Raw genomic sequence first — 21,164 nt, forward strand, 5'->3', positions numbered from 1 at the left:
GCCAGTCCCTCCCGGGGAGCTCCGGTCCCGATCCTCCCCGCGGGAACGCACTCAGACCCCGCCGGAGCTGAGGCTGCCGGCGGCGGCGCGGGAGAGGGGCCGAGGTCTCCGCGGAGCCGCTTTCGTGTCGGGAGCACGAGGTGGACACGTATGAGTAACCACCGGGCCCCGGCTGTGCCAGCGCGGGGACATACGGGGACATCGGTGTCAGCTGCTCGCTCCGAGGGGCACGGCGTGGCCAGTGCCAGCGGCGATCTCCACGCTCGGCCCCTCCCGGGGCTGCGGGAGCGAGCCCCTGGGCACAGCCGCGGCGGCAGGGGACGCGGGGACCTCCGGCTGGGCTCCCTCCCGCCGGTGCTGCCCGAGGAGCGGGGCCGGGAGCAGCGGGGGGGACCCTGGGCTGGGGATGGCACCTCCGGCCCTTCCCCGTGTCCCCTCTCCGCAGGGAGCGTTCGTCCTTCCGGCGCGCTCGGAGGAGCGGGGTGGATTTCGTCGCAGAAGCTCCTTTGGACTGAGGTTGTCTTCTTTACAAATGATAATTATTGTAATTACTTAATAGCATGGTGGCATCCAGAGGCCACAGATAATGAGCGGGTCTATTCCTGTCCCTGCTAACAACACTCCTCCGGTCCTACCCAGCGCCGCGGGCAGAGCCGGCCTCGCCTGTTTGGGGAGGTGCTCTGTATGGTCTGGGCCGTTTGGTGGTGGGGAAACTGAGGCACGAGGCGGAGGAAAACACTCGCTAATTCCCAAATTCCCCCAATAGCCAGCGTTGTCTAAAGCACACGGAGATAAAGGGGGGCAGGCTGCTCGATGGCATTGAGAATGCACTTAAAGGCAGGAATTTGTATTCTGGAAGGACGTTCCCAGCGCTGGGAGCTGCAGCTGCAGAGGCCGTGCTGCTGGCTGCTGGCACTGTGGGGGCTGCCCCAGGGGGTCCCTGCTGCACCCAGGACCGAGCCCCCCGAGCCTGGACCAGGGTGTGCAGGGGCAGCTGGGGGGATGCAGGAACTGCTGGGCGGTGAAACCTTTCCAGCTTTTTCCAGAAGTGTGCTCTGGGTACAGTTGGTGGCTTTCTGATGCCATTTCTGGCCTGTGAGGGAGCCCACGGAGCCCTTGTCACCCAGGGTCCCCTGGCTCAGGGATTGCTTTGCATGCTGGGGCAGGTGGGCTCCAGAAGGGTGCCCAACCCCTTCTCCAGAGCTGAGACATCCTCCCTGGAGAGCGCAGGGCTGTGGGGGTCTGCAGATGAGCTGGGTCTCCTGTGGCCAAAAGTCTCTGGGCTGTGTCCCACTTCCCTTGTCCTGTCACTGCTGCAGGATCAGCCTGTGCTGGAGATGCCAGCAGAGCCCTGGGGTTTGGTGCTGGGCACCAGCCGAGCTCTCTGGGCTGGATCTCCATCACAAGCATCTTCCCAGGTCCGTGTAGCCACACAGGGCATCCCCAGGGTGAGGAGGAGCAGGGTGGTATTGCCTAAACCCCATTCACTGGGAAGGAAGCAGCCCAGCAGGGTGTTCTTCCTCCCGGGGTGGTCTCTCCTGCAGCCCCGGGGGTGGCACTGAACCACAGTGCTGGCAGCAGCTCCAGGGATGCTTTCCTGCTCCTCCTTCCCTGGATGAGACCAGGGAAGCCTCGGGACACGGAACAAACTCCTCCTGAGCTGCTCCCGCTCTGCCCGTGCTCCCCCAGGCAGGTCGCTCTACCTCTTCATGTCTCATTAAAGCAGCGATAGCAAAGCTCCTCTGCCTGGCAGAGAGGTGGGAACGCCAGCAGGTAGCACAGTGAACAGAGACACCACTGCCATGACAGCCGTATTAGCATCCACGGGAGACACAGGAATAATTTGGCTTCTGCAGCTTCTGAAGGCTCGTGCAGAGGCTTTGTACTCCCGTCTCCCTGACCGTGTGCAGCTCCATCTGCAGCAGCAGCACATCGGAGGGGAGCGATGGCAGCAGGGGCGGTGACCTCGGTGTGCCAGGAGGATGTCACTGCTCCTTCCCCGGCCCACGGGATCCCCTCCATGGGCATGAGCCATGGCACGTGTGCCCAGGCCAGCCGGGAGCCTCCGAGAGGAGCCCGCGGGGTGGCCGTGGGTGCTGGCGCCGTGGGGAGGTGGGTGGTGGGAGCTCCCTGCCCAGGCCGGGTGCCAGAGCCTCCTCCTGGGCCCCGTGGCCGGGAGAGTGACTGATGTTCCCGCAGAGCACTCCAGCCAGTGACCTACATAGGGATGAGTGCGGATCCCTCGCTCGTGTGAGCCACCGCTGGCGCCGGGACCCACGTGCCCCTGCTGCTCCCAGCACCCCTGGGGGGTGCTCGATGCTGGGCTGGGGGGACTGCAGGGCACAGCCACCCCAGTCACGGCCCTGGTGGCAGGGACAGTGCCTGTGTCCTCGGCTGGGCCAGCCCAGGGCTCTTGGGGGAGCCGCAGCGATGCTCGAGCAGAGCCTGGAGCGCTGCTGAGAGGGAGGGGTCAGCACTGCGAGGTCCTTCAGGGACATGGGGAGCTGGCCCTGGGGACAGGAGCCGAGCTGGACTCAGGGAGAGCTGGGAATGTGGCTGGAGAAGGGGCCTCTCCTTGCTGGGGGCTGCGAGGGCTGAGCAGCGAGGAGGGAGAAGAGCGGCTTGAGCGGAAGCGCTCCGTTGGCACGAGTACAGTCGGATGTGAACGGGTGTGATTAAGTGCCTGCAGGAAATGAGAAGGGCTGTGAGGCTCCCAGCAGACGGGTTCTGGAAGAGCCTCCAAGAAGAGAAGCATGAGGGCAGGGCATGAGCTGGCTTCGTGGTGGAGCTTCCTCAGCGAGGAAGCAGATTTGGGGCGTGCAAGCTGCCCCAGGAGCTGCTCCAAGTCCTCCATCCTCGAGTCCCACACATGCTCTGATCCGAGAACAAACGCCTCGAGTCCTCCCAGAGCCAAGGCAGGATTAGGCTCTGCTGTGATGTGTCATGAGCCTGGTTCCTGCCCCTCCAGTGCCTCATCCTCAAGTGCTGCCCCAGTCCACAGTCAGCAGCACCTCTCTCCCCTCTGCAGATCAGGAAAATCAGATGTGTTGCCCCACAAAGGCACTGCCCTGCGAGCAGAGCCAGGTCATTCACTTCTCTCCTCTGTGGTTCCAGGAGAACCTGACTTCCTCCCTCATAAATCTCATCTCCTGGCTTCCTGTGTCCTGAGGAGAAGATTGATGTGTCTGCTCCGTTTTTCCCTCTTCCACGGCATTACCAGTAAGGGTGAGGGGGAGGATAGGTGGAGAAAGGGCTGAAGCTGGCAGGTAACTTGCCAGTCAGGGCAGTGAGAAGGAGGGCTCTGACCTCTGAGGTCAGCCCTGCACCATCAGAGATGTGTCCTAGGATGCAAACCCGGCAGGTTTAGTGCCTCTTATTCACAAAATTCACCACCCACGGTGGCCAGAGAAACCCGGGCTCTCTGAGGGGTGTCCATGAGAAGAGATTCCTGATGTTTCCTCAGCTCCTGGGGTCACTCAGCAGAGGAGAGATCGTTCCCAACTGCGTGAGCATCCAGCAGAACCCACTGCTGCAGAACTCATGGCATGTCACAGAGGCATCACCTGCTTTCACCTGCACATCACCCATGTGACCTGCTGTCTCACCTTATCCATGTCCCTGGAATTCCCACAGGAACCAGAGGAGAAAAACACTCAAATCTTTAAAAATTTCTGAGATGGAGGGTCCACCACTGTGCAAAACCTTTCCAAGCTGTTCCTGTGCCAGCTGGCCTCACTTTTTAAGGAAGTTGCTTCTCTGACATGCCAACACGCATTTCCAGCTGCCATGAGCAGAGCTTGGAGCTGCCACTCAGAACCCCATCCTGCACATTCTCTGCTCCGTGCCCCTTGCCTGCCTCTGAACTGGCTTTTTTCCTTCCTTGCTCTTCATTTTCTCCCCTTTCCTCAGTTTCCCTGTGTGCTCAGGACCATGGGAGCGTTACGAGCAGAGACGTGCTGGTTAGCTGCTTTTAACCCACTTCAAGTGTGCCACTTTGCTTTTGGGATCATCCTGCTTTCTTCATCGAAATGTCAAATGCCTCACAGAAATCCGAGTGTGCTCTGCCGAGGCTTTTACCTCCCCTGACCAAACTTGGAACCTCGTCAAGCCCGGCAGCAAATGGGTTTGATGAGCCGTGCTCTCCTCAGCTCCGCGCTGACCGGAGTGGCTGCCTCATGCTGCCCTCCTTCACAGGGGATTAGTCAGGCACCAAACCCATCCCCCGGGCGGTTCCAGCCCACCTGCATCTCCCAGACCACCGTGCAGGGCTCTGTGGCTCCCTGTGCCACCCACTGGGCTCTCCTGAGGTCGCTGTGCAATGATCCCTCCAAGGAGGAGCCCGGTGTCCGGCAGAGTGCAGCACCAAGGCTCCTGCTTTGGCTTCAGGTCTCTCCTGGAGGGAGGAGTGACCACAGCCCTGGGGTCCTGTTGGAGTAGACCTCGGGCTGTGGTGGGCTCATGACCTTGGAGGGACTCCAGCAGCCCCAGGATTGAGGTGCTGAGCACCATTGCCCAGTAAAAGTGCTTGAAGAGTGGCTGGGAAGCGCTGGGTGCCAGGTGCATCTGGGATGTCCTTTGGACCCATCACCAGAGTGAGTTCCTCGGGCTCAGGGACAGCCCAGGAGAGTCCATCAGACCCCGGGCTTCATCCTGATCCCGCCCCACAACGGGGCTCATTATCCATGCTCGGAGATGCCGGTGTGCTGCAAACAGCGCCCGAGCGGGGCACTAAATCCAACCACAGCACGGAGAAAACGCAGGGATGCGTGGGAAGGTCCTGGCGCGGGTGTTTGACATCCTCAGAACTGTTCCCAAACGGAGTTGCTCCATGTATAATTTATAGGCTTCCCTTTGTCCTTGTGGCTCGTCTCTGATCTGCCGGCGGTTCGGGAAGGCCGAGGGTGCTCCGGCGAGGCCCCGCTGAGCGACAGCGCCGCGTTTGCTGCGTCGGCAGGGGAACGGCCCCGTCCCACGCTGCGTCAGCCACGGCTCGCCCCGGGCCCCGGCGCAGCATCACAGGGCTGCTCCTGCTTTTAAACCGTGCCAGCGGCGCTCCTGCCCCGTGCCCGGCCCTCGGAGCCGTTCCCAGCACCCATCGAGGACCCTCCGGAGCAGGCTGGCACACGCGGGCTCCTCTGCAGCTCTGGGCTCCAGATGTGACCAGCAGGTCCCTGTGCCCTCGGCGTGTTGCCCTCCCTCGTTGCCCTCTTGCTGCCGGGCACGCCAAGCTCTGGCACAAGGAGGGAGGTGACCCCACGTCCGTGACGAGGCCGCAGGGGTGGCTCATATATCGCGGATATCGCGGCAGGCTGTGCCCAGGCCAGCTTGGGTGCCCGTGCCCCGGGCCAGCAGGGATGTGGCGAGGCAGGAAGCGAGGACGGGCGCCTCTGGCTCCAGCCCCAGCCAGCTCGGCTCGCTCCTCCGCCTGTTGCTGTCCATACTAACGAGCAGCCCCATCCCGTCCCTCGTCTCGTCCTGCCTCGCAGACATCTCCGGGTGTCTGGGCACGGCTCCAAGCTCGGGGAGGGAAGCGCCGGGCGGCGCGTGGAGCAGCATCCCGACGAACCCGGAGCGGGGCGTGCGGGGCCGGGGTGGGCGCGGGGAGGGCGGTGAGAGCCCCCGGCTCCGCTGGGTCAGCGCTCACTGCCGGCCTGGGCAGGCACGGGGCACCGGCACGCAGCGCTGGAAGTTTGGCTGTGCCGGCGCTGGGGACTCCGGGCTGCCCTGCTGAGTCAGCGCTTCGTGCCAGCAGGAACAAGGCAAGACAGGGAGGGGACCGGGGGGGTGTCTGAGCCGTGTGTCCGTCCGCAGTGAGGGCAGGGCGGCTGCGGAGCCAGCGAGGCTCCCGCCTCGGCTTGCGGAAAGGTGCGGGGACGCTGCGGGAGCACCGGGCTGTGCTCTGGGGCGGGGACCACGGGGATGTGGGACACGGGACACGGTGTGGTGCGACAAAGCTGAAGCGCTGCTCGCTGCGGCTGGAATCTCTGTCTTTGGCCGCGTCCCAAAACGAGCCGACGGCCTCCTCTGCAGCCCAGGACATCCCAGCAGGGCTCCCGGTGTGCCCCGTGCTCAGATACCCGGGCAGTGTGACGGGCCGGCGGCCCAGGGGGCACGGGGTGGGTGCTGGGGGTACGTCCGGGACAGGGCAGCCGAGCTGTTCGCCTTGCAGCTGTGGGGAGGAGGAGCCCTGCAGAGCCGTGCGGGAATGATGGCAGGGACGGGGACAATGACAGGGACCAGGATGATGGCAGGGGTGGAGATGTGGTTGAGTACAATCCCCCCTGTGACCCCGGGTCCTGCCCCTGTGCCGCCTGTGAAGTGCTGCTGGTGTCAGTGACATCCCCCGGCCTCACTGAAGGTTCTCCCTCCTGCTCCTTCCCATGTGTCTGAAGTGACTCCTTGTCCCCAAGCCACTGTCTCGCCACTGCTCACAGAGCTGGTCCCCCATGCCTGCAGCCCAGGCAGCACCTCTGGTGCCCAGTCCGGCCACAACCACACGTGACATGTCCCTCGTGTCACCCTGGCCGTGCCCTAGGCAGGATGGACCCCCTGCCCATCCCGCCATGTCCCGTGATGGATGGGTGCCCCACGCCTTGCCCATCCCCCGCAGAGCTGGTGCCCGTGCCCGGCGGGTGTGACACGTGCGGGGGGTGCCCTGTGTCCATCTGTCTGTCCCTCACGGACGAGAGACCCTTGCCCTGGCCCCTGCCCTGCCCTCCCGCTGCCCGCGCCCCGCACACGAGGCACCAGCCCCGGCGAGGCAGAGCTATTTTTAACAGCTGCTTCTGCTTGATTTGAGCTGTGAACTCGGAACGTGTTTATGCTAAAGGGCTTTCTTTTCCCTTCTCCCTTTGTGCTGAGGAGGCAGCGCCGCAGATCAAAGCCTGTCTCTTCGCGTTTGCTGATGGTGGGCTGGGAGGGAGCCGAGGTGGGAGAGGCCGGCAGTTCCACGGGGACACTCGTGTCCTCGGGGGCCGCGGTGGCGTGGCCGGGTCTGACGCACCTCTCTTTGTCCCCGCAGGTCCGGGAGCCATGGGAGGGCACGGCCGGCACCGGGCGGCCCGCAGCGGGTGGCCCTGAGCCCGGGCGGCCGCGGCGGGACGATGAGCGGCTGCGGGCGCCGGCGGGGAGCCGCGGAGCCGGGCACGGCTGTCGGGGAGGCGTGCCGGGGGCTGTAGGGCGGGGCGGCGGGCAGCATGCCCGGCGGCCCCTCGCCCACCTCCCGCCCAGCATCCCCCGTCCGTGGCGGCGCGGGATGAGGCTGTCCGCCGCCCCAGCAGCTCCGGGGACGGCTGCAGCCCAGGGCTCCGGCCGCCGGCGCTCGGCCCCCCGCGCCCCGCCGCAGCACCCCGGCCCCGCGGCCCTGAGCCATGGTCAGCCGTGAGCCCGTGCCCGGCCCGGCCCCCGCCGGCGAGGGCAGCCAGGAGAAAGCCATGACGGTGCGCTCGGTGCTGCTCAACCGCGACTCGCCCGACATCGAGAGCCGCCTCAAGCGCCGGCGCAACCGCACGCAGCAGGTCCGCTTCAAGGACCTGGTGGAGGCCGGCGCGGGGCGGGCGGACAGCCCCGGGCCCGCGGCCGGCCCCGGCCACAACACCCCACGTGCCTCGCCGCCCCCCAGGGACCCCCCTGAGCCGGCGGCTCTCCGTGCCTCGCGGCGCAGCTGGCCCCAGGCGCAGCCGGGCTCGCTGACGCTGCCCATGCCCAGGAAGGCGTGCATGAGCACGGCCATCCAGACCTCCCCCAGCCTCCAGAAGCCCTTCCCGGCCCCCCAACCCCGCAGCAAGAGCGTCTGCGATGTGGCGGAGGATGCGGTACCGCCCGCCGTAGCGAGCGCCCGGTGCCCGGGAGCGGCCGTGCCCACCGTGGCCAGCTGGGCCGTGCCCCCGCGGGCCCCCGACGGCCTCCCCAGCCACGACCACGCCGCTGCCCTCGGCCAGCACGCCAAGGAGCGCCGCACCCCGCCACCGCCACCACCCAGGGACCCCCCTCCCCCTTACCAGGGCACGGCCGGGTGCCCCGCTGCCCGCTGCGCCCCTCCGGTGCAAAGCTGCACCCCCGAGCCCTGCCCGCCACTCCCAGCCTGTGCCCAGCTCCGCGGGAGCCCCCGGGGCAACCACGGGGTCACCCCACGCCCGGCCTCCGTGCCCTGCGGCCAGCCCCGGCCGCCCGCCGAGCACCGGGGGCTCGGCCGGAGCGACTCGGAGCGGAGCCTGCCCTGCGGCCGCCCGGCGCCCCCGTGCCAGCCCTCGCCGCACCGCCGGCAGCCCGTCCCCGCCACGGACACCCACGGCCTCCGCCGGCCACCTCAGGACACGCCCCCGCGGGACCCCCCGCACCCCCAGCACCAGCTCTGCGCCGCGCTTTGGGGGGGGCCCTGCTGCGCCTCGCCGACCCCCGTCCCACCGGCGCCGGGCTGGCACGGCTCGGCCGCCGCCACGCCGGACAAGACACCAGCCGCCCTCGGCACCTGCAGCCGGCTCCGCGCCGCCGACCCCGGGCACGGCTGGGCAGGACCCGAGGGGCCCAGGGAGCCGCCGTCCACGGCCCCACAGGGCCCCAGCGTGGGGACACGAGCGGCCAGGGGGGCAGCGGAGCCCCCCCGGCACGGACAGCCCTGCCCTGGCGCTGAGCAGCCCGACACGCTGCACCACGTCCAGGACCTTCTGCAGTTGGTGGTGGTGGCCAAGGGGCCAGTGGGACCACCAGCGAGGGCTGAGGACACCCGGACATCTCAGGGAGAGGGCCCCCGGGGGCCCGGGGAGCAGGGGGACCTGCATTCCCAGCTGCAGTCCCTGGAAGGGGTGCTGGAGACCAGCCAGCAAACCATCCGGGTGCTGCTGGACGTCATCCAGGACCTGGAGAAGAAGGAGGCGCAGCGGGATGGGTGAGTAGGAGGGGACAGACTGAGGGACTGTGGGGACAATGCCCCGGAGGCTGCGGATGGAGGATGGGGGAATCTGACAGAATTTGGATGCTGCTGCCTGCTTAGGGTGTTTCCCTCTGAGAAACTCAGAGCTGCTGTCCCTGTGCATGTGGCTCCAGGTCTTGGTGCAAGGCCTCACGTGCCCACAGCACCTTGATTGTGCCCAGGGATGGAGCATGAGGGGGTGCTGGGTTCCTGCCCGGCTCTGCTGCAGCTGGTTTGTCCCTCGGTCACTGGGAGCAGGGATCTAGAGTGTCACATCCCAACAGCAGGCTTAGCCAGGCACCACATCCCTGCCTCAACCTTGGAGGTTCCTTTGGCACAAATCCATGGCTGGTGTGCCCATAAGGGTTTGGCTGCATCCCGGGGAGGTGCCCAGCACCCCCATCCTGCCCTGCCCAGGTCCTGCTCCGAGGGGCAGGGAGTTCCCCAGGCCAGCGTTCCTTGGCCTCCCGGGCAGATTTGCCAAATGGAGGAAGGTGAGGAAGGTGTTCTAGGTCAGCCCACCGTGGCCTTGAGCTGAAATGCTCCAAACTCATCTTACATGAGGGCAACCAACAAACCCCCAAGAGGTGCCAGGCCTGGCATCCTCCTGTAAAATCTCTGGGGCTTGTTCCTGATGCCCAATATTGCCACGATTAACCATTAAATCGGATGGTTTTGGCTGTGAGTGAAGCACAGGGAACATTGCCCCTGTCCCATCCCTGGAGCACTGTCAGTGGGGAGAGACCCCTCAGGGGTCTGGGACACCTTAATTAAGACCTCAACTCCATTTACTGCTATAGTCAAACAAGCAAGACACCCAGAGATAGGAAATCCAGGGATAGGAAATCACATCAAACATTATCCTGGTGTCCTTGGGCTGCAGAACAGCAGAGCCTCGTTTGCCACAGGTCAGATCCCAGGTGCCCACGCACACCAGAGCAGGGCCACCAGCCCTGAGACATCCTGGCACCGACCCCCAGCAACATCCCACAAAAAATTATACCTATAAAACATGAAAGAGTATCCCAGGATGAGCTCTCCCAGCAGAGGGGGGCTTTGTACAACACCAGAGCCACAGGTACACACACATTTACGTACCACACACACATATATATATGTATAAAGGGCCTCATGATCTAATTCAGGTGCTGGCAGAATCAATCCCCATTGCAATGTGTAATTTGGTACATTAGCAGACCCAGTTTCTGAGGGCTGAGAACAACCGTGGTCAAGGTCGAGTAACAGGAGGAAGATTTCAACGAGGAAATGTGATGTGTATGTGGGACATGTCCTGTCAGCTGTGCCCCAAAAATCCCTGAAGGGGCCCCAAAGGGACCAAAAGCATTCACAGGGCTCCTTTTGGACTGAGAGGAATGAGCAGGGATCAGCAGTGCTGGGGTGCAGGAGGACCCCAGCACAGCCCTCGGGATCGGGGTGTCTCAGGGTTGGGGTCTGGCAGCAGCAGCAGAGACTTGTGGGGTGAAGACCCCTTCTGTGGAGAGGGGGGGAGGATGCAGCAGCGTGAGCTGAGCCTGGGCAGGAATCAGCTTAATCCAAGTCCTGTGCACCTTCCTGGAGGAGGAGAAGGATGCTCTGGTACAAAAACATCAAAAAGATAAATTCCAAGTCTGGCGTAGGCTGGAGATTAATCTGGAGCATCTCCCTGTGCCCATCTGCCAGGGCACTGCTGTGCCAGGGCAGCACCATGTGCCTTGTGCTCCCTCCATGGCACCATGTGTGGGGAGAGGTGTGGGGAGCCTTGGGATGAGGATTGGGATGGGGATGGGAGGGGAGGACACAGCGGGAAGGGTTTGGAGGTGCCACTGTGCCCAGCGCTGGTGTGATCCCATCAGAGAAGCACCTGGCCTGGTATTAATTGGGATCACACGGGAGGAGAGGGGCTGGGATCCCAGAGAGGAGAGGAGATGGATCCCAGAGAGAAAAGGGGCTGGGATCCCAGAGAGGAGAGGGGCTGGGATCCAGGGAGGAGAGGGGCTGGGATCCAGGGAGGAGAGGAGATGGATCCCAGAGAGGAAAGGGGCTGGGATCCAGAGAGGAGAGGAGATGGATCCCAGAGGGGAGAGGGGCTGGGATCCAGAGAGGAGAGGAGATGGATCCCAGAGAGGAGAGGGGCTGGGATCCAGGGAGGAGAGGAGATGGATCCCAGAGAGGAGAGGGGCTGGGATCCAGAGAGGAGAGGAGATGGATCCCAGAGAGGAAAGGGGCTGGGATCCAGGGAGGAGAGGAGATGGATCCCAGAGAGGAGAGGGGCTGGGATCCAGAGAGGAGAGGAGATGGATCCCAGAGAGGAGAGGGGCTGGGATCCAGAGAGGAGAGGAGATGGATCCCAGAGAGGAAGAGGAGCTGGGATTCAGGAGGAGATACAGGGAGAGGAGGGTCTGAATGCCAGGGAGAAAAGGAGCTGGGATCCAGGGAGGAGAGTCCTGGCTGCTGGGGTGGGACAGGGGCAGCAGAGGACTCAAGCAGACCCAGAGCAGGTCTCCAGGCTCACGGCACATCTCTGTCACAGGCGCCACTCGTACCGGACCGGGCAGGACATCGCCAACTGCGGGACCTGCCGGGACTGTGCCTGCATCATCTACAGGTGAGGGCCAGCCCTGGCTCCCAGCACCCCTGGGCTCTGCTTCCCTGCACTCCCAGACTTCTCCACTGGCTGTGAGGCAGCAGGGAGGGTGACAGTCAAGCCCGCAGCTCCTGTCCCCATGGTGGTGGCACCACAGAGCACTTTTGAGTGTCTGGGCTGTCACTTGGGCTGGCTCTGTCCCTCCCTCCACACAGATCAGGATCAGCCAGGGTGATCTCCATGGAGGAGCAGCATCTGGAAGGGGCTGCTCTGGCACCACGGCAGAGCATTTCTCTCCTGTAGCAGCAATCCATCGGGGAAGCCTCGCTAGCGGCTGCTGCGTGGGCTCGCTCCAAATCCAGGCTGCATCCTGTTGTCCCTGTGCCAGCTCTGCACAGATGCTGCAGATGGGCTCCTGCCCCTCACTATGGTTTGGGAACACAGGGCCTGGGCTCTGGGCCAGGGCGTGGAAGCCCCTTGCTCTGCTGCACTCTCTCCTCAGATCCCATTTGGGGTGTGGGAAAAGCATCTCATGCCCTCCCAGCATTGTCTTTGGGGGAATTGGGAGGCTTGCAGTTTTGCTAAAGCTTTCTGCCCTTCTAAGCACCCCTGGGTGTCCTTCTGTCCCTCTGGCCATCCTCTCTGCAGTGCAGGTGGCTGGCCAGGTGTGTTCCCATTTGCTGTTAATTAGGGGATGCTGATGCTGTTAGCACTGGGATGTGTAGGACACAGTGAGCTGGTCCCAAGCTCTGTGGCGCCTGATCACCGTGGTGCACGTGTGCCACTGCCCTGCCACGGTCTGTGAGCACTGTGCCCCCTCCTTGGGGCACCTCAGGCTGGGGGTACCTGGCTGGGGTCCCCTCGTGTCCCTGTGCTCAGTGGCGGTGCTGCCTCAGCGCTCCTGCTCCCCATACTTGCTCCACACTCCCTCACTGTAGCTCTTGGGGGACTTCGGGCTAATTAGGCCTGACGAGCCTGTCTCCAGGCAGCATGGCAGTGGCACAGATGTCACATCTGGGGGAGGTGGCTCCCCAGAATAGCCAGGCTCCCACTGGGGACTCGCTGTGGCTTTCGCTGCCACCCGTGGGATGAGGAGAGGCTCTGGGGGGACACAGGGTGAGGGAGCAGGAGCAGCACCCCCAGCACCAGACCCCAGGGATGGCCCATGGAGGGGATCAGACCTGCCTGGCCCTGTCCCACCTTAGGGTCCCACAGCAGTGCCAACCCCTCCCTGTGTCACTGCAGGGGAGCTGAGGCTGCTCCCTGCTCTGCCCCCCATTATGATCTGCACCCCTCACCTTTTTCTCTAGAAATGGCTGGGACACTCCTTGTCCTCTCGAGGGGAGGTGACAGGAGGTGTCAGCACGCTGGGGGACTCGTGGGGCGCTCCCCGTGTGCGGGGTGGCAGCGCCACGTGGCCGTTCCCGGGCACACTCGGTGGCACCTCGCTGATCCGATGGGACATGGCTGGTGCCAGGAGATTGACGCGTTTTCCGCGAGAGGGAACATCGCAGCACGTGGCTGCCGGCAGCCAGCCCGCACCACAGGGTGCCTCAGGGACACCGGGGGCTGCGGGGACACCAGGGGCTGCGAGGACACCGGGGGCTGCGGGGACGCCCGAGGCTGGGGGGACACTGGGGGCTGCAGGGACACCGGGAGCTGCAGGGACACCGGGAGCTGCAGGGACACAGGGGGCTGCGGGGACACCGGGAGCTGCGGGGACACCAGAGGCTGCAGGGACACCGGGGGCTGCGGGGACACCGGGAGCTGCAGGGACACCGGGAGCTGCAGGGACACAGGGGGCTGCGGGGACATCGGGAGCTGCAGGGATACCGGGGGCTGCGGGGACATCGGGAGCTGCAGGGACACCAGAGGCTGAGGGGACACTGAGAGCTGTGGGGACATCGGGAGCTGCAGAGGCAGCGGGGCTGCGGGAACAGTGTAGGCACAGCAAGGGCTGGAGGAGACAACAACAACTGCAGGAACCTGAACTTGTGAGGACCCCGAGGGCTCCAGAAACCTGAGAGCTGTGGTGGCACTGTCCCACTCACCCACCCAGACCAGGGACACCCTAATTCCTGCCTCGTCACCCGCGTGATGGGCATCAGCAGAGCTCTCACCACTTCCCGATGCTGCAGCTGTCCCCAGCCATGGCCCCCGGGACACACAGCCCCTCTCCAGGGGGCTCATTGCTCACAGGGGTCCCAGAGACCCCCAGCTCGCCCCCCCAGCTCAGCATTGGTCCCCATCCAGGCCGGTGTCCGGCTCCTGCTGGCCCCACACAAAGCCAAGGCACTGCCAGGGGTGGGGTAGAGGATGGAGCAAAGGATGGGGCGGGGGAGGCAGTGGAGAAGGACAAACACCACCCCAAACAGCCCGGGCCACGAGGTCAGGCTGGCACTGGTCTGTCCCCAGGCCACGAGGTCAGGCTGGCACTGGTCTGTCCCCATGTCTCAAGGTCAGGCTGGCACTGGTCTGTCCCTCTGGCACAAGGGAGGCTGGGATGCTCTGACGGGAGGTTTGAGAGGGATCCAGCCCCCCCTCACGGCCCACAGGGGGTGGTCAGGGACTGTCTGAAGGCACACGCAGCAGGATGTCCCCTCATAGGGGTGCACAGGGTCCCCAGGAAGTGTGGCCATGTCCCTGTGCCACCTTGGGAGTGCGGCAGGGCTCAGCTCTGGGTGATGTGCCCTGGGTGGATGAGTTCCTTGGGGGCTGTGTTGGGGACACTGAGCTGCCCGGGGGCTGTGTTGGGGACACTGAGCTGCCCAGGGGCTGTGTTGGGGACACTGAGCTGCCCGGGGGCTGTGTTGGGGACACTGAGCTGCCCGGGGACGGTGTTTGGGGTGCCAGGGGCTGTGGCATGTGGGGGGGCTGCGACAAGGGGATGCCATGCTGCCCTCTGACGCGGTCCCCTCGCCCCGCGTGCCGCAGCGTGGAGCACGATTTCCGACAGCAGGAAGGTCGCTTCCAGCGGGTGCTGAGCCACATCGAGGGCGACACGGGGCCGAGCTCCCCCCCGACGGCGCTGGGGGCGGCGGGGGTGGCAGTGGGGACGGCGGGGACCCCCTCACCGCCCAGGCAGGAGCCATCACCCGTGTCGAGGCTGCCGGCAAAGCTGGACGTGAAGAAATCGCGACGCAAATGCTTCTGGTTCCTGTGAGCCCGGAGCGCCGGGGCACCGTCCCAGCACTGATCCCCTGCCCACCTCTCCTCTCTCCCTCCCTCCCTCCCACGGTAGGGTTTGGGTAGCACCAGCTTTTCTATTTTTAACCATTCCGTTGAACGCGGGGAGCTCGGGTGTGGAAACGGCGAGGGGAGCAGCGGCTGTATTTAAGGAGAATTCAATAAATTCCAAGGAGACGCTATTTTTGTTACATCCTCTCCCGCCTGTGTGCTTCTGTTCTGGAGGAGGATGAGAATGAGGAGGGGGCAGCGGCTGTTTCCCTGGATTTCCTTCTGTTTGGGGTTCCCTGAGGCGCCCCAGACTCAAATCAGTGCCCAGCCCTGCACCCCACAGCGGGGGCTGCTCAGCCATCCCTCCCATTGCTTCCTGCAGGTTAACTGGGAGCACCGAGGGTTTCCACTGGGAGAGACAGTGGGGAATGGTCTCTGTGAGATTCTGGCCTAGAGAGAGGAGATCTGTCCCCAAAACCCCCGGCTGGAAGGGTGGGGTGGGCAGGGGTCTCACGGGTGGCAAAGATGCACTGGCTGATGATAAAAATGAGGAGCTCAAATATCCCAGCCTCTGTGGGGCTGCCACGGGAGGGAAAACTCAGCATCGGAGTCCCAGAGCAGCAGCGGGTGTCTGAGCACACCCTGAGGAGTGCCTGTGGTGGGAGCAGCCACAGCTCCCCCAGCAGGGCCACCAGCTCAGGAAGGAAGGGGGACATCACCCAGCCTCCTCCAAAAGCACTGGCCACCCCGGCCACGCCGAGCGGCTGCTGCAGCCACGGAGGGGAACAGAGGGTGGGCAGGAGTGGCCGCAGCTCTCCAGTGGTGCCCACAGGGTTAAACCCCACTCCGTGTGCCAGGGACACCCCGGGCACTCAGGGGTTGCAGCCAGGACAGTGGCCCGGGGGCACAACAACTCCCTTCTTGCCCAGCAGCCACGGGATGGATGGATGGATGGATGGATGGATGGATGGATGGATGGATGGATGGATGGATGGATGGATGCTGTCCTGGTGCGGGCACAGGGATTTTTGGTCCCCTCAGCCCTTCCCAGCAGCTGGAGCTGGAGGGTCTGGGACCCCTGACTGAGGCAGGGGCTGCGGCGAGAGCTGCCAGACGGCACCTGTGGAGCCACGAGCGAGCAGCGGGAGCGCGGCACAGCCGAGGATCGTTCCGTGCTGCCCTGGGCTGTACTTCACCCTCATCCCCCCTCGCCTCCATCGCTGCCCTGGGCTGTACTTCACCCTCATCCCCCCTCCCTCCATCGCTGCCCGGCTCTTTCGGCTCTGAGTCACAGAGCCTGGGAACGAGGGGTAAAAGCAGGATGAAGCCCAGCGCGACCCCGCATGCATCTCCTGCCTGAGTCACGGCTGAATCACAGCCCGGCGCTGGGATCGCCGCACGGCCCCGGCGGCGGAGCCTCCGCTCCGGCTGCCCACAGCGCCCCGGGCACGGCAGCAGCGTGGCACGGTACAGTACGGCACGGCACGGCAATTCCCCGCTCCGAGCTTCCAGATCGCACACCAGCACAGCTCATCGCCCACCCTAAGACGTAGTGCAGCTCCTGCGTTTGTCACCACGTCCCCAGAGAAGATGCCGAGCCCCCGCTGGCCCCGGCTCTGTCCCCTCCCATCGCTGCTCCGTGCGGAGCTCTGAGCCGCTCCCTTCCCGTGTGTCCAGCGTGCTCCTCACACGTTTTTGGCGTGTAAATTTGCGACGGTTCACCGGGTTCAGCTGATATTTCCAGATAATGCAGCCCACACCCTTCACTGCTCCCAAAACAGCTTTTCCTGCCCCTCTGCCCCCCCTCTGCTCTCCGGTTGCTCCAGCCCTGCTCCCAGCACGGCTCCTGCTTTCCCCTGCATCCCACTGGGCACATCCCTGGCATCCATCCCCATCCTGCTGGGTCCTGGCAGCAGGGCCAGCGAGGAGCAGAGCCAGTCACACACAGCCAGACCCCCCAGGCAGTGCCACCTCTCCCGTGCAGCCCGAAGGGAAGTGGCACACTGGGACTCACCCTCAGCGGGTTCTCCCGGTCCAGAACGATCACCCTGCGATTGACCGTGTGGAGCAGCCGCTCCAGGATCACCTGGATGTGCTTCTTCACCTGTGCCTGCAAGGTGAGAGGTGGCAGGGCCATGGCAGGGCACATCCCAGCTGTGGGAGGTGTCCCAGCATGGCTCCTTCAAGGGCTGGTGGCATCAGGGTGGCGAGATGGGAATGGAGCCTGATCCAGAGCTGGGGTCAGAGCAAGGCAATGTGCTCCAGCAAAAATAAGGGGTTTGGGATCTCTGTACAGCTCAGCCCTGCAGAGAGGTGTGCAGCTCTGTACACCTCCATGGCACTGTGGTCACCTGGCTGGGGACAATAGGGACAGCCGAGGATGGCTGAGGATGATGGGGATGGAGCTGGGCAGGTAAAGGTGGGTTCAACTCTCATGGGGTTGAAGCAAGAGCAGAATCCTCCCCCGGAGCATCCCACCATGCTCTCCATAAATGCTATTTCAGGTTTCAAAGTTAAGCCCAAAATGAGATATTTCACCACAATTTCTGAGCTTTCCATCCCATTCCTGGGCTTCCTGGTGCTGTGGGGATTAAAGAACCACCTCACCCTCCCAGGACACAGTGTCCAACTCAGCTCCCACAGTCACTGCACTGCAGGTGGGACACCTGAACCCCCCAAGGGCCACCAAAAGGGACCCCAGAGCAGCCAGGAAGGGCAGGAACAGAGGAAGGCTCCTGAAGAGCCAGAGCACAGAGCCCTGTGCATTCCTAAACCATTCCCTGTGCTGCTGCAGGGACACTCACCAGCTCCACGTCCCCACGGTCCTTGTGCCGCGCTCGCAGCTTCTCTGCGCTCTGCAATCACCAGAAACAGGGCTGAGACCCCCAGGAATGGCCCCAGCCCACCCCAGACAGGCCACAGTTGGGTGGGTGGGTGCCCACCATGTCCCTGCCTCATGTTTGGGGCCATCACTCTTCTTTTTGGAGTGTGATACTGCCCAGGGTCTGACTGGCAATGGCTGACCAGCATACGAGGTATAAGACCATTGAAATTTTAATTACATTTGGCTGGTGCCAAAATAGAATTGGGAAAAGACAAAAAGTAAAAGTGCCTTGAATCAGAAAGGCAACCAAAGAAAAATATGAAACTAAATCAGATATCATACTTGTGCCTTATTACTTTGTTGTTTGTTTTAAGTAAAGTGATCCTGTGAGTCAACCAAAAACCAATGTTTGGGTGACCTTGGCCAATGCATCAGGCTTGGATACCATTTGTTTGACTTATTCAATCCAGAAAAGCCATTCTCAGCCTGCTTGGTCTGGTTGGCCAATACCACAGAATGTCTCTCCAGATCTTTCATGATTCATTATCGATGGGCCCTCACCTTCCTCCCTTCCCTCACCTTCTTCCTCCCTCCTTCCACCTTCCTCCCAGCTCTGCAGAGCTGCTGATGTCCCCACCACCCTCAGGTCAGTGTCATCCCTGAGCCTGGAAGCCCCTTCCCCACTCATGTGGATGTTGGGCAACCCACCAGAAACTCACTGAGGTGGAAAGCACAAGGTTTGTGTCCCACCTTGGGCATGTTCCTGCTGGGATGGTGACACCCACAGTCAGTGAACTCCAACAATATCCTGGCCATGAACCTTAACTCAGGTTAAGCACCTGAGTGGTGCTTAACCCCACTCAGAGGGGTTTGGTCAGGTCACTGCCCAGGTGGTTCCTGCTTTACCTTCTGGGCCTGGTACAGCACTTCCAGGATGCTGCTGAGCAGCTCGATGCAGGCATCCTCCTCCTCCCCTGCCTGGATCAGCTCCTGCAGGATGGGCAGGGCTGCCTGCAGCACCAGCTCCCTGCACTCTGGGGGGCACAAGGGGGCACAGCATGAGGGAATTGTCCCCAGCTCTGGAGCCACCCTGGGATGAGGGAATTGTCCCCAGCTCTGGAGCCACCCCAGGCATGAGTTAGAGGAGGGCTCCCTGCTCAGGGACTCATCCCCACCCTGTGCGTGGCCTCTGGGTGAGCCCAGCAAGGGCAGTGCCCCCAGGACCCCTCTCACCATGGCTCTGGAAGGCTTTGCTGCTGGCAATGTCAGTCAGGGACTGCAGCTTCTGCTTCAGCAGGCGCTGGGGCAGCAGGTTCCCCACAAAGTCCCGCAGCACGGCCCTGCCAGCAGGAGAGGAGTTAAAGCAGGAGCTCCAGGTTCTGCTCAGGATGGGGCTGCTGGGTGGGGGGACCCCCTAAATGGGGGCAGGATGGTCTCACAGGGCAGCTGTGCCCACCACAGGCACCCAGCAGGAAAACCCAGCCTGAATTCCCAAAATGAAGCCAGCTGGGGCAGAACTCTCCCATTTTTGTACTGGGAAGGGGATCAGGAGGTGATACCAGAGCCCCTGCTTGCCCTCAGCTCTGTGCTGGAGGCAGGGACAGAGGTGGCTGTGGCAGGTGCTGAGCAGGACAGGGGCTGGGGTTGGTGGGGACACAGGGACCCTACCCCAGAGTGGAGGAGTCAAAGATCCCAACCACGTCCTCGAGGATGGAGGGCAGGTACTTCAGAGCTGCTCCCTGCAGAGACACCACAGAGCTGCCTTCAGACAGGGCTCCCAGAGCACCCTCTGGAGCCTCCCTCCCTCCATCCCAGACCCAGCCCTGCTTCCCCCAGCCCCCTGTGCCAGCCTGGTCCTGAATGCAGAGAATCCAGGCCAGATCCAGGATGGGGACAATCCCCAGGAACCCTTCCCAGATTTTCCCCTGCAGAATTCAGCACATGGGTGGCCGGGACAGTGCCCGGTGCCACCGAGCTGCTGACCCAGATCCAGGCCACAGCCCCAGTGCAGTGAGGGGCTGGGGGTCTCAGGGTGCACCCGGGGGGACCCTGGGGACAGCAGGGCAGCACACGGGGTGGCAGCTCCTTCTGAGGGCTACACACAGGATGGACAGTGTCACCCCAAAAACAGATACAGACACAGTGACACAGTGCCACCCCAAAAATGAACACAGACACAGGGGCACAGTGCCACCCCAAAAATGAACACAGGCACAGCGACACAGTGTCACCCCAAAAATGAAAACAGACACAGTGACACAGTGTCACCCCAAAAATGAACAGAGACACAGTGATGGACAGTGTCACCCCAAAAACAAACACAGACACAGTGACACAGTGTCACCCCAAAACAAACACAGACACATTGCCACCCCAAAAACAAACACAGACACAGAGACACAGTGCCACCCCAAAAACAGACACAGACCCAGTGACACAGTGTCACCCCAAAATGAACACAGACACAGTGACACAGTGCCACCCCAAAAACGAACACAGTGACACAGTGTCACCCCAAAAACGAACACAGACACAGAGACACAGTGCCACCCCAAAAATTAACACAGACACAGAGACACAGTGTCACCCCAAAAACAGACACAGACACAGTGACACAGTGTCACCCCAAAAACAGACACAGACCCAGTGACACAGTGTCACCCCAAAATGAACACAATCACGGAGACACAATGTCACCCCAAAGATGAAAACAGGCACAGAGACACGGTGTCACCCCAAAAACAGACACAGACACAGTGACACAGTGCCACCCCAAAAACGAACACAGTGACACAGTGTCACCCCAAAAACGAACACAGACACAGAGACACAGTGCCACCCCAAAAATTAACACAGACACAGAGACACAGTGTCACCCCAAAAACAGACACAGACACAGTGACACAGTGTCACCCCAAAAACAGACACAGACCCAGTGACACAGTGTCACCCCAAAATGAACACAGACACAGAGACACAGTGTCACCCCAAAAACGAACACAGACACGGAGACACAATGTCACCCCAAAGATGAAAACAGGCACAGAGACACGGTGTCACCCCAAAAACAGACACAGACACAGTGACACAGTGCCACCCCAAAAATGAACACAGACACAGAGACACAGTGTCACCCCAAAACGAACACGGACACAATGACACAGTGCCACCCCAGCATGGGGACAGCCAGTGCCTGGCCTGGGCACCCTCCCTGGCACCCCACAGCCCAGCTGAGCCCCCCAGGGCCCCCCATGCCCTACCTGGGAGAGCAGGGTGGGACCCTCCAGCGGGGACTTCATCAGCTGGTTGAGGGCGAGGAAGAAGCGCTGCAGGGAGCGCTGGAACTCGGCCACCTCCTTCCCCTCGTAGAGCCTGCAAGGGCCAGAGTCACAGTGCTGTCACCACAGTGCCACCATGCCACACTGCTGTGTTTGCTGGGAATGCCCCACGAAGGCAGGAATGATCAGTCTCAGAAGGCTGATTTATCACTTTATGATACAATATTATATTAAAGAATGCTATACTAAACTATACTAAAGAATACAGAAAGGACACTTACAGAAGGCTAAAAAAATAATAATGAAAATTTGTGACTCTTTCCAGAGTCCCAACACAGCTTGGCCCTGATTGGCCAAAGAGTGAAAACAACTCCCAGCAGAATGCAATGG

General features: G+C 62.7%; 2 protein-coding genes across 4 annotated transcripts in view; one reads left to right on the forward strand and one right to left on the reverse strand.

Moving 5' to 3' along the window:
* Nucleotides 1–21,164, reverse strand: part of LOC132326808 (dedicator of cytokinesis protein 2-like) — a 50,116-nt gene that overhangs the window by 12,757 nt on the left and 16,195 nt on the right. For all 3 annotated transcript variants that reach the window (XR_009486343.1, XM_059845483.1, XM_059845482.1), the window contains exons 23-28: nucleotides 20,757–20,868; nucleotides 19,165–19,235; nucleotides 18,730–18,836; nucleotides 18,403–18,530; nucleotides 17,477–17,527; nucleotides 16,687–16,782 (exon numbers count right to left, since the gene is read on the reverse strand). Coding sequence is in view for 2 of the 3 variants with exons in the window: in XM_059845483.1 (XP_059701466.1) it covers nucleotides 16,687–16,782; nucleotides 17,477–17,527; nucleotides 18,403–18,530; nucleotides 18,730–18,836; nucleotides 19,165–19,235; nucleotides 20,757–20,868 (565 nt within the window). In the remaining variant the exon portion in view is untranslated. The remainder of the gene's footprint in view (nucleotides 1–16,686; nucleotides 16,783–17,476; nucleotides 17,528–18,402; nucleotides 18,531–18,729; nucleotides 18,837–19,164; nucleotides 19,236–20,756; nucleotides 20,869–21,164) is intronic.
* On the forward strand, nucleotides 7,343–14,872 carry LOC132326810 (basic proline-rich protein-like). Its single transcript, XM_059845486.1, has 3 exons — nucleotides 7,343–8,887; nucleotides 11,442–11,516; nucleotides 14,430–14,872. The coding sequence occupies exons 1-3, from the start codon at nucleotides 7,371–7,373 to the stop codon at nucleotides 14,656–14,658; spliced, it is 1,821 nt and encodes a 606-aa protein (XP_059701469.1). The 5' UTR covers nucleotides 7,343–7,370; the 3' UTR covers nucleotides 14,659–14,872.

This window comes from Haemorhous mexicanus, chromosome 4 (genome assembly GCF_027477595.1).
Source record: "Haemorhous mexicanus isolate bHaeMex1 chromosome 4, bHaeMex1.pri, whole genome shotgun sequence".
Classification (NCBI taxonomy): domain Eukaryota; kingdom Metazoa; phylum Chordata; class Aves; order Passeriformes; family Fringillidae; genus Haemorhous; species Haemorhous mexicanus.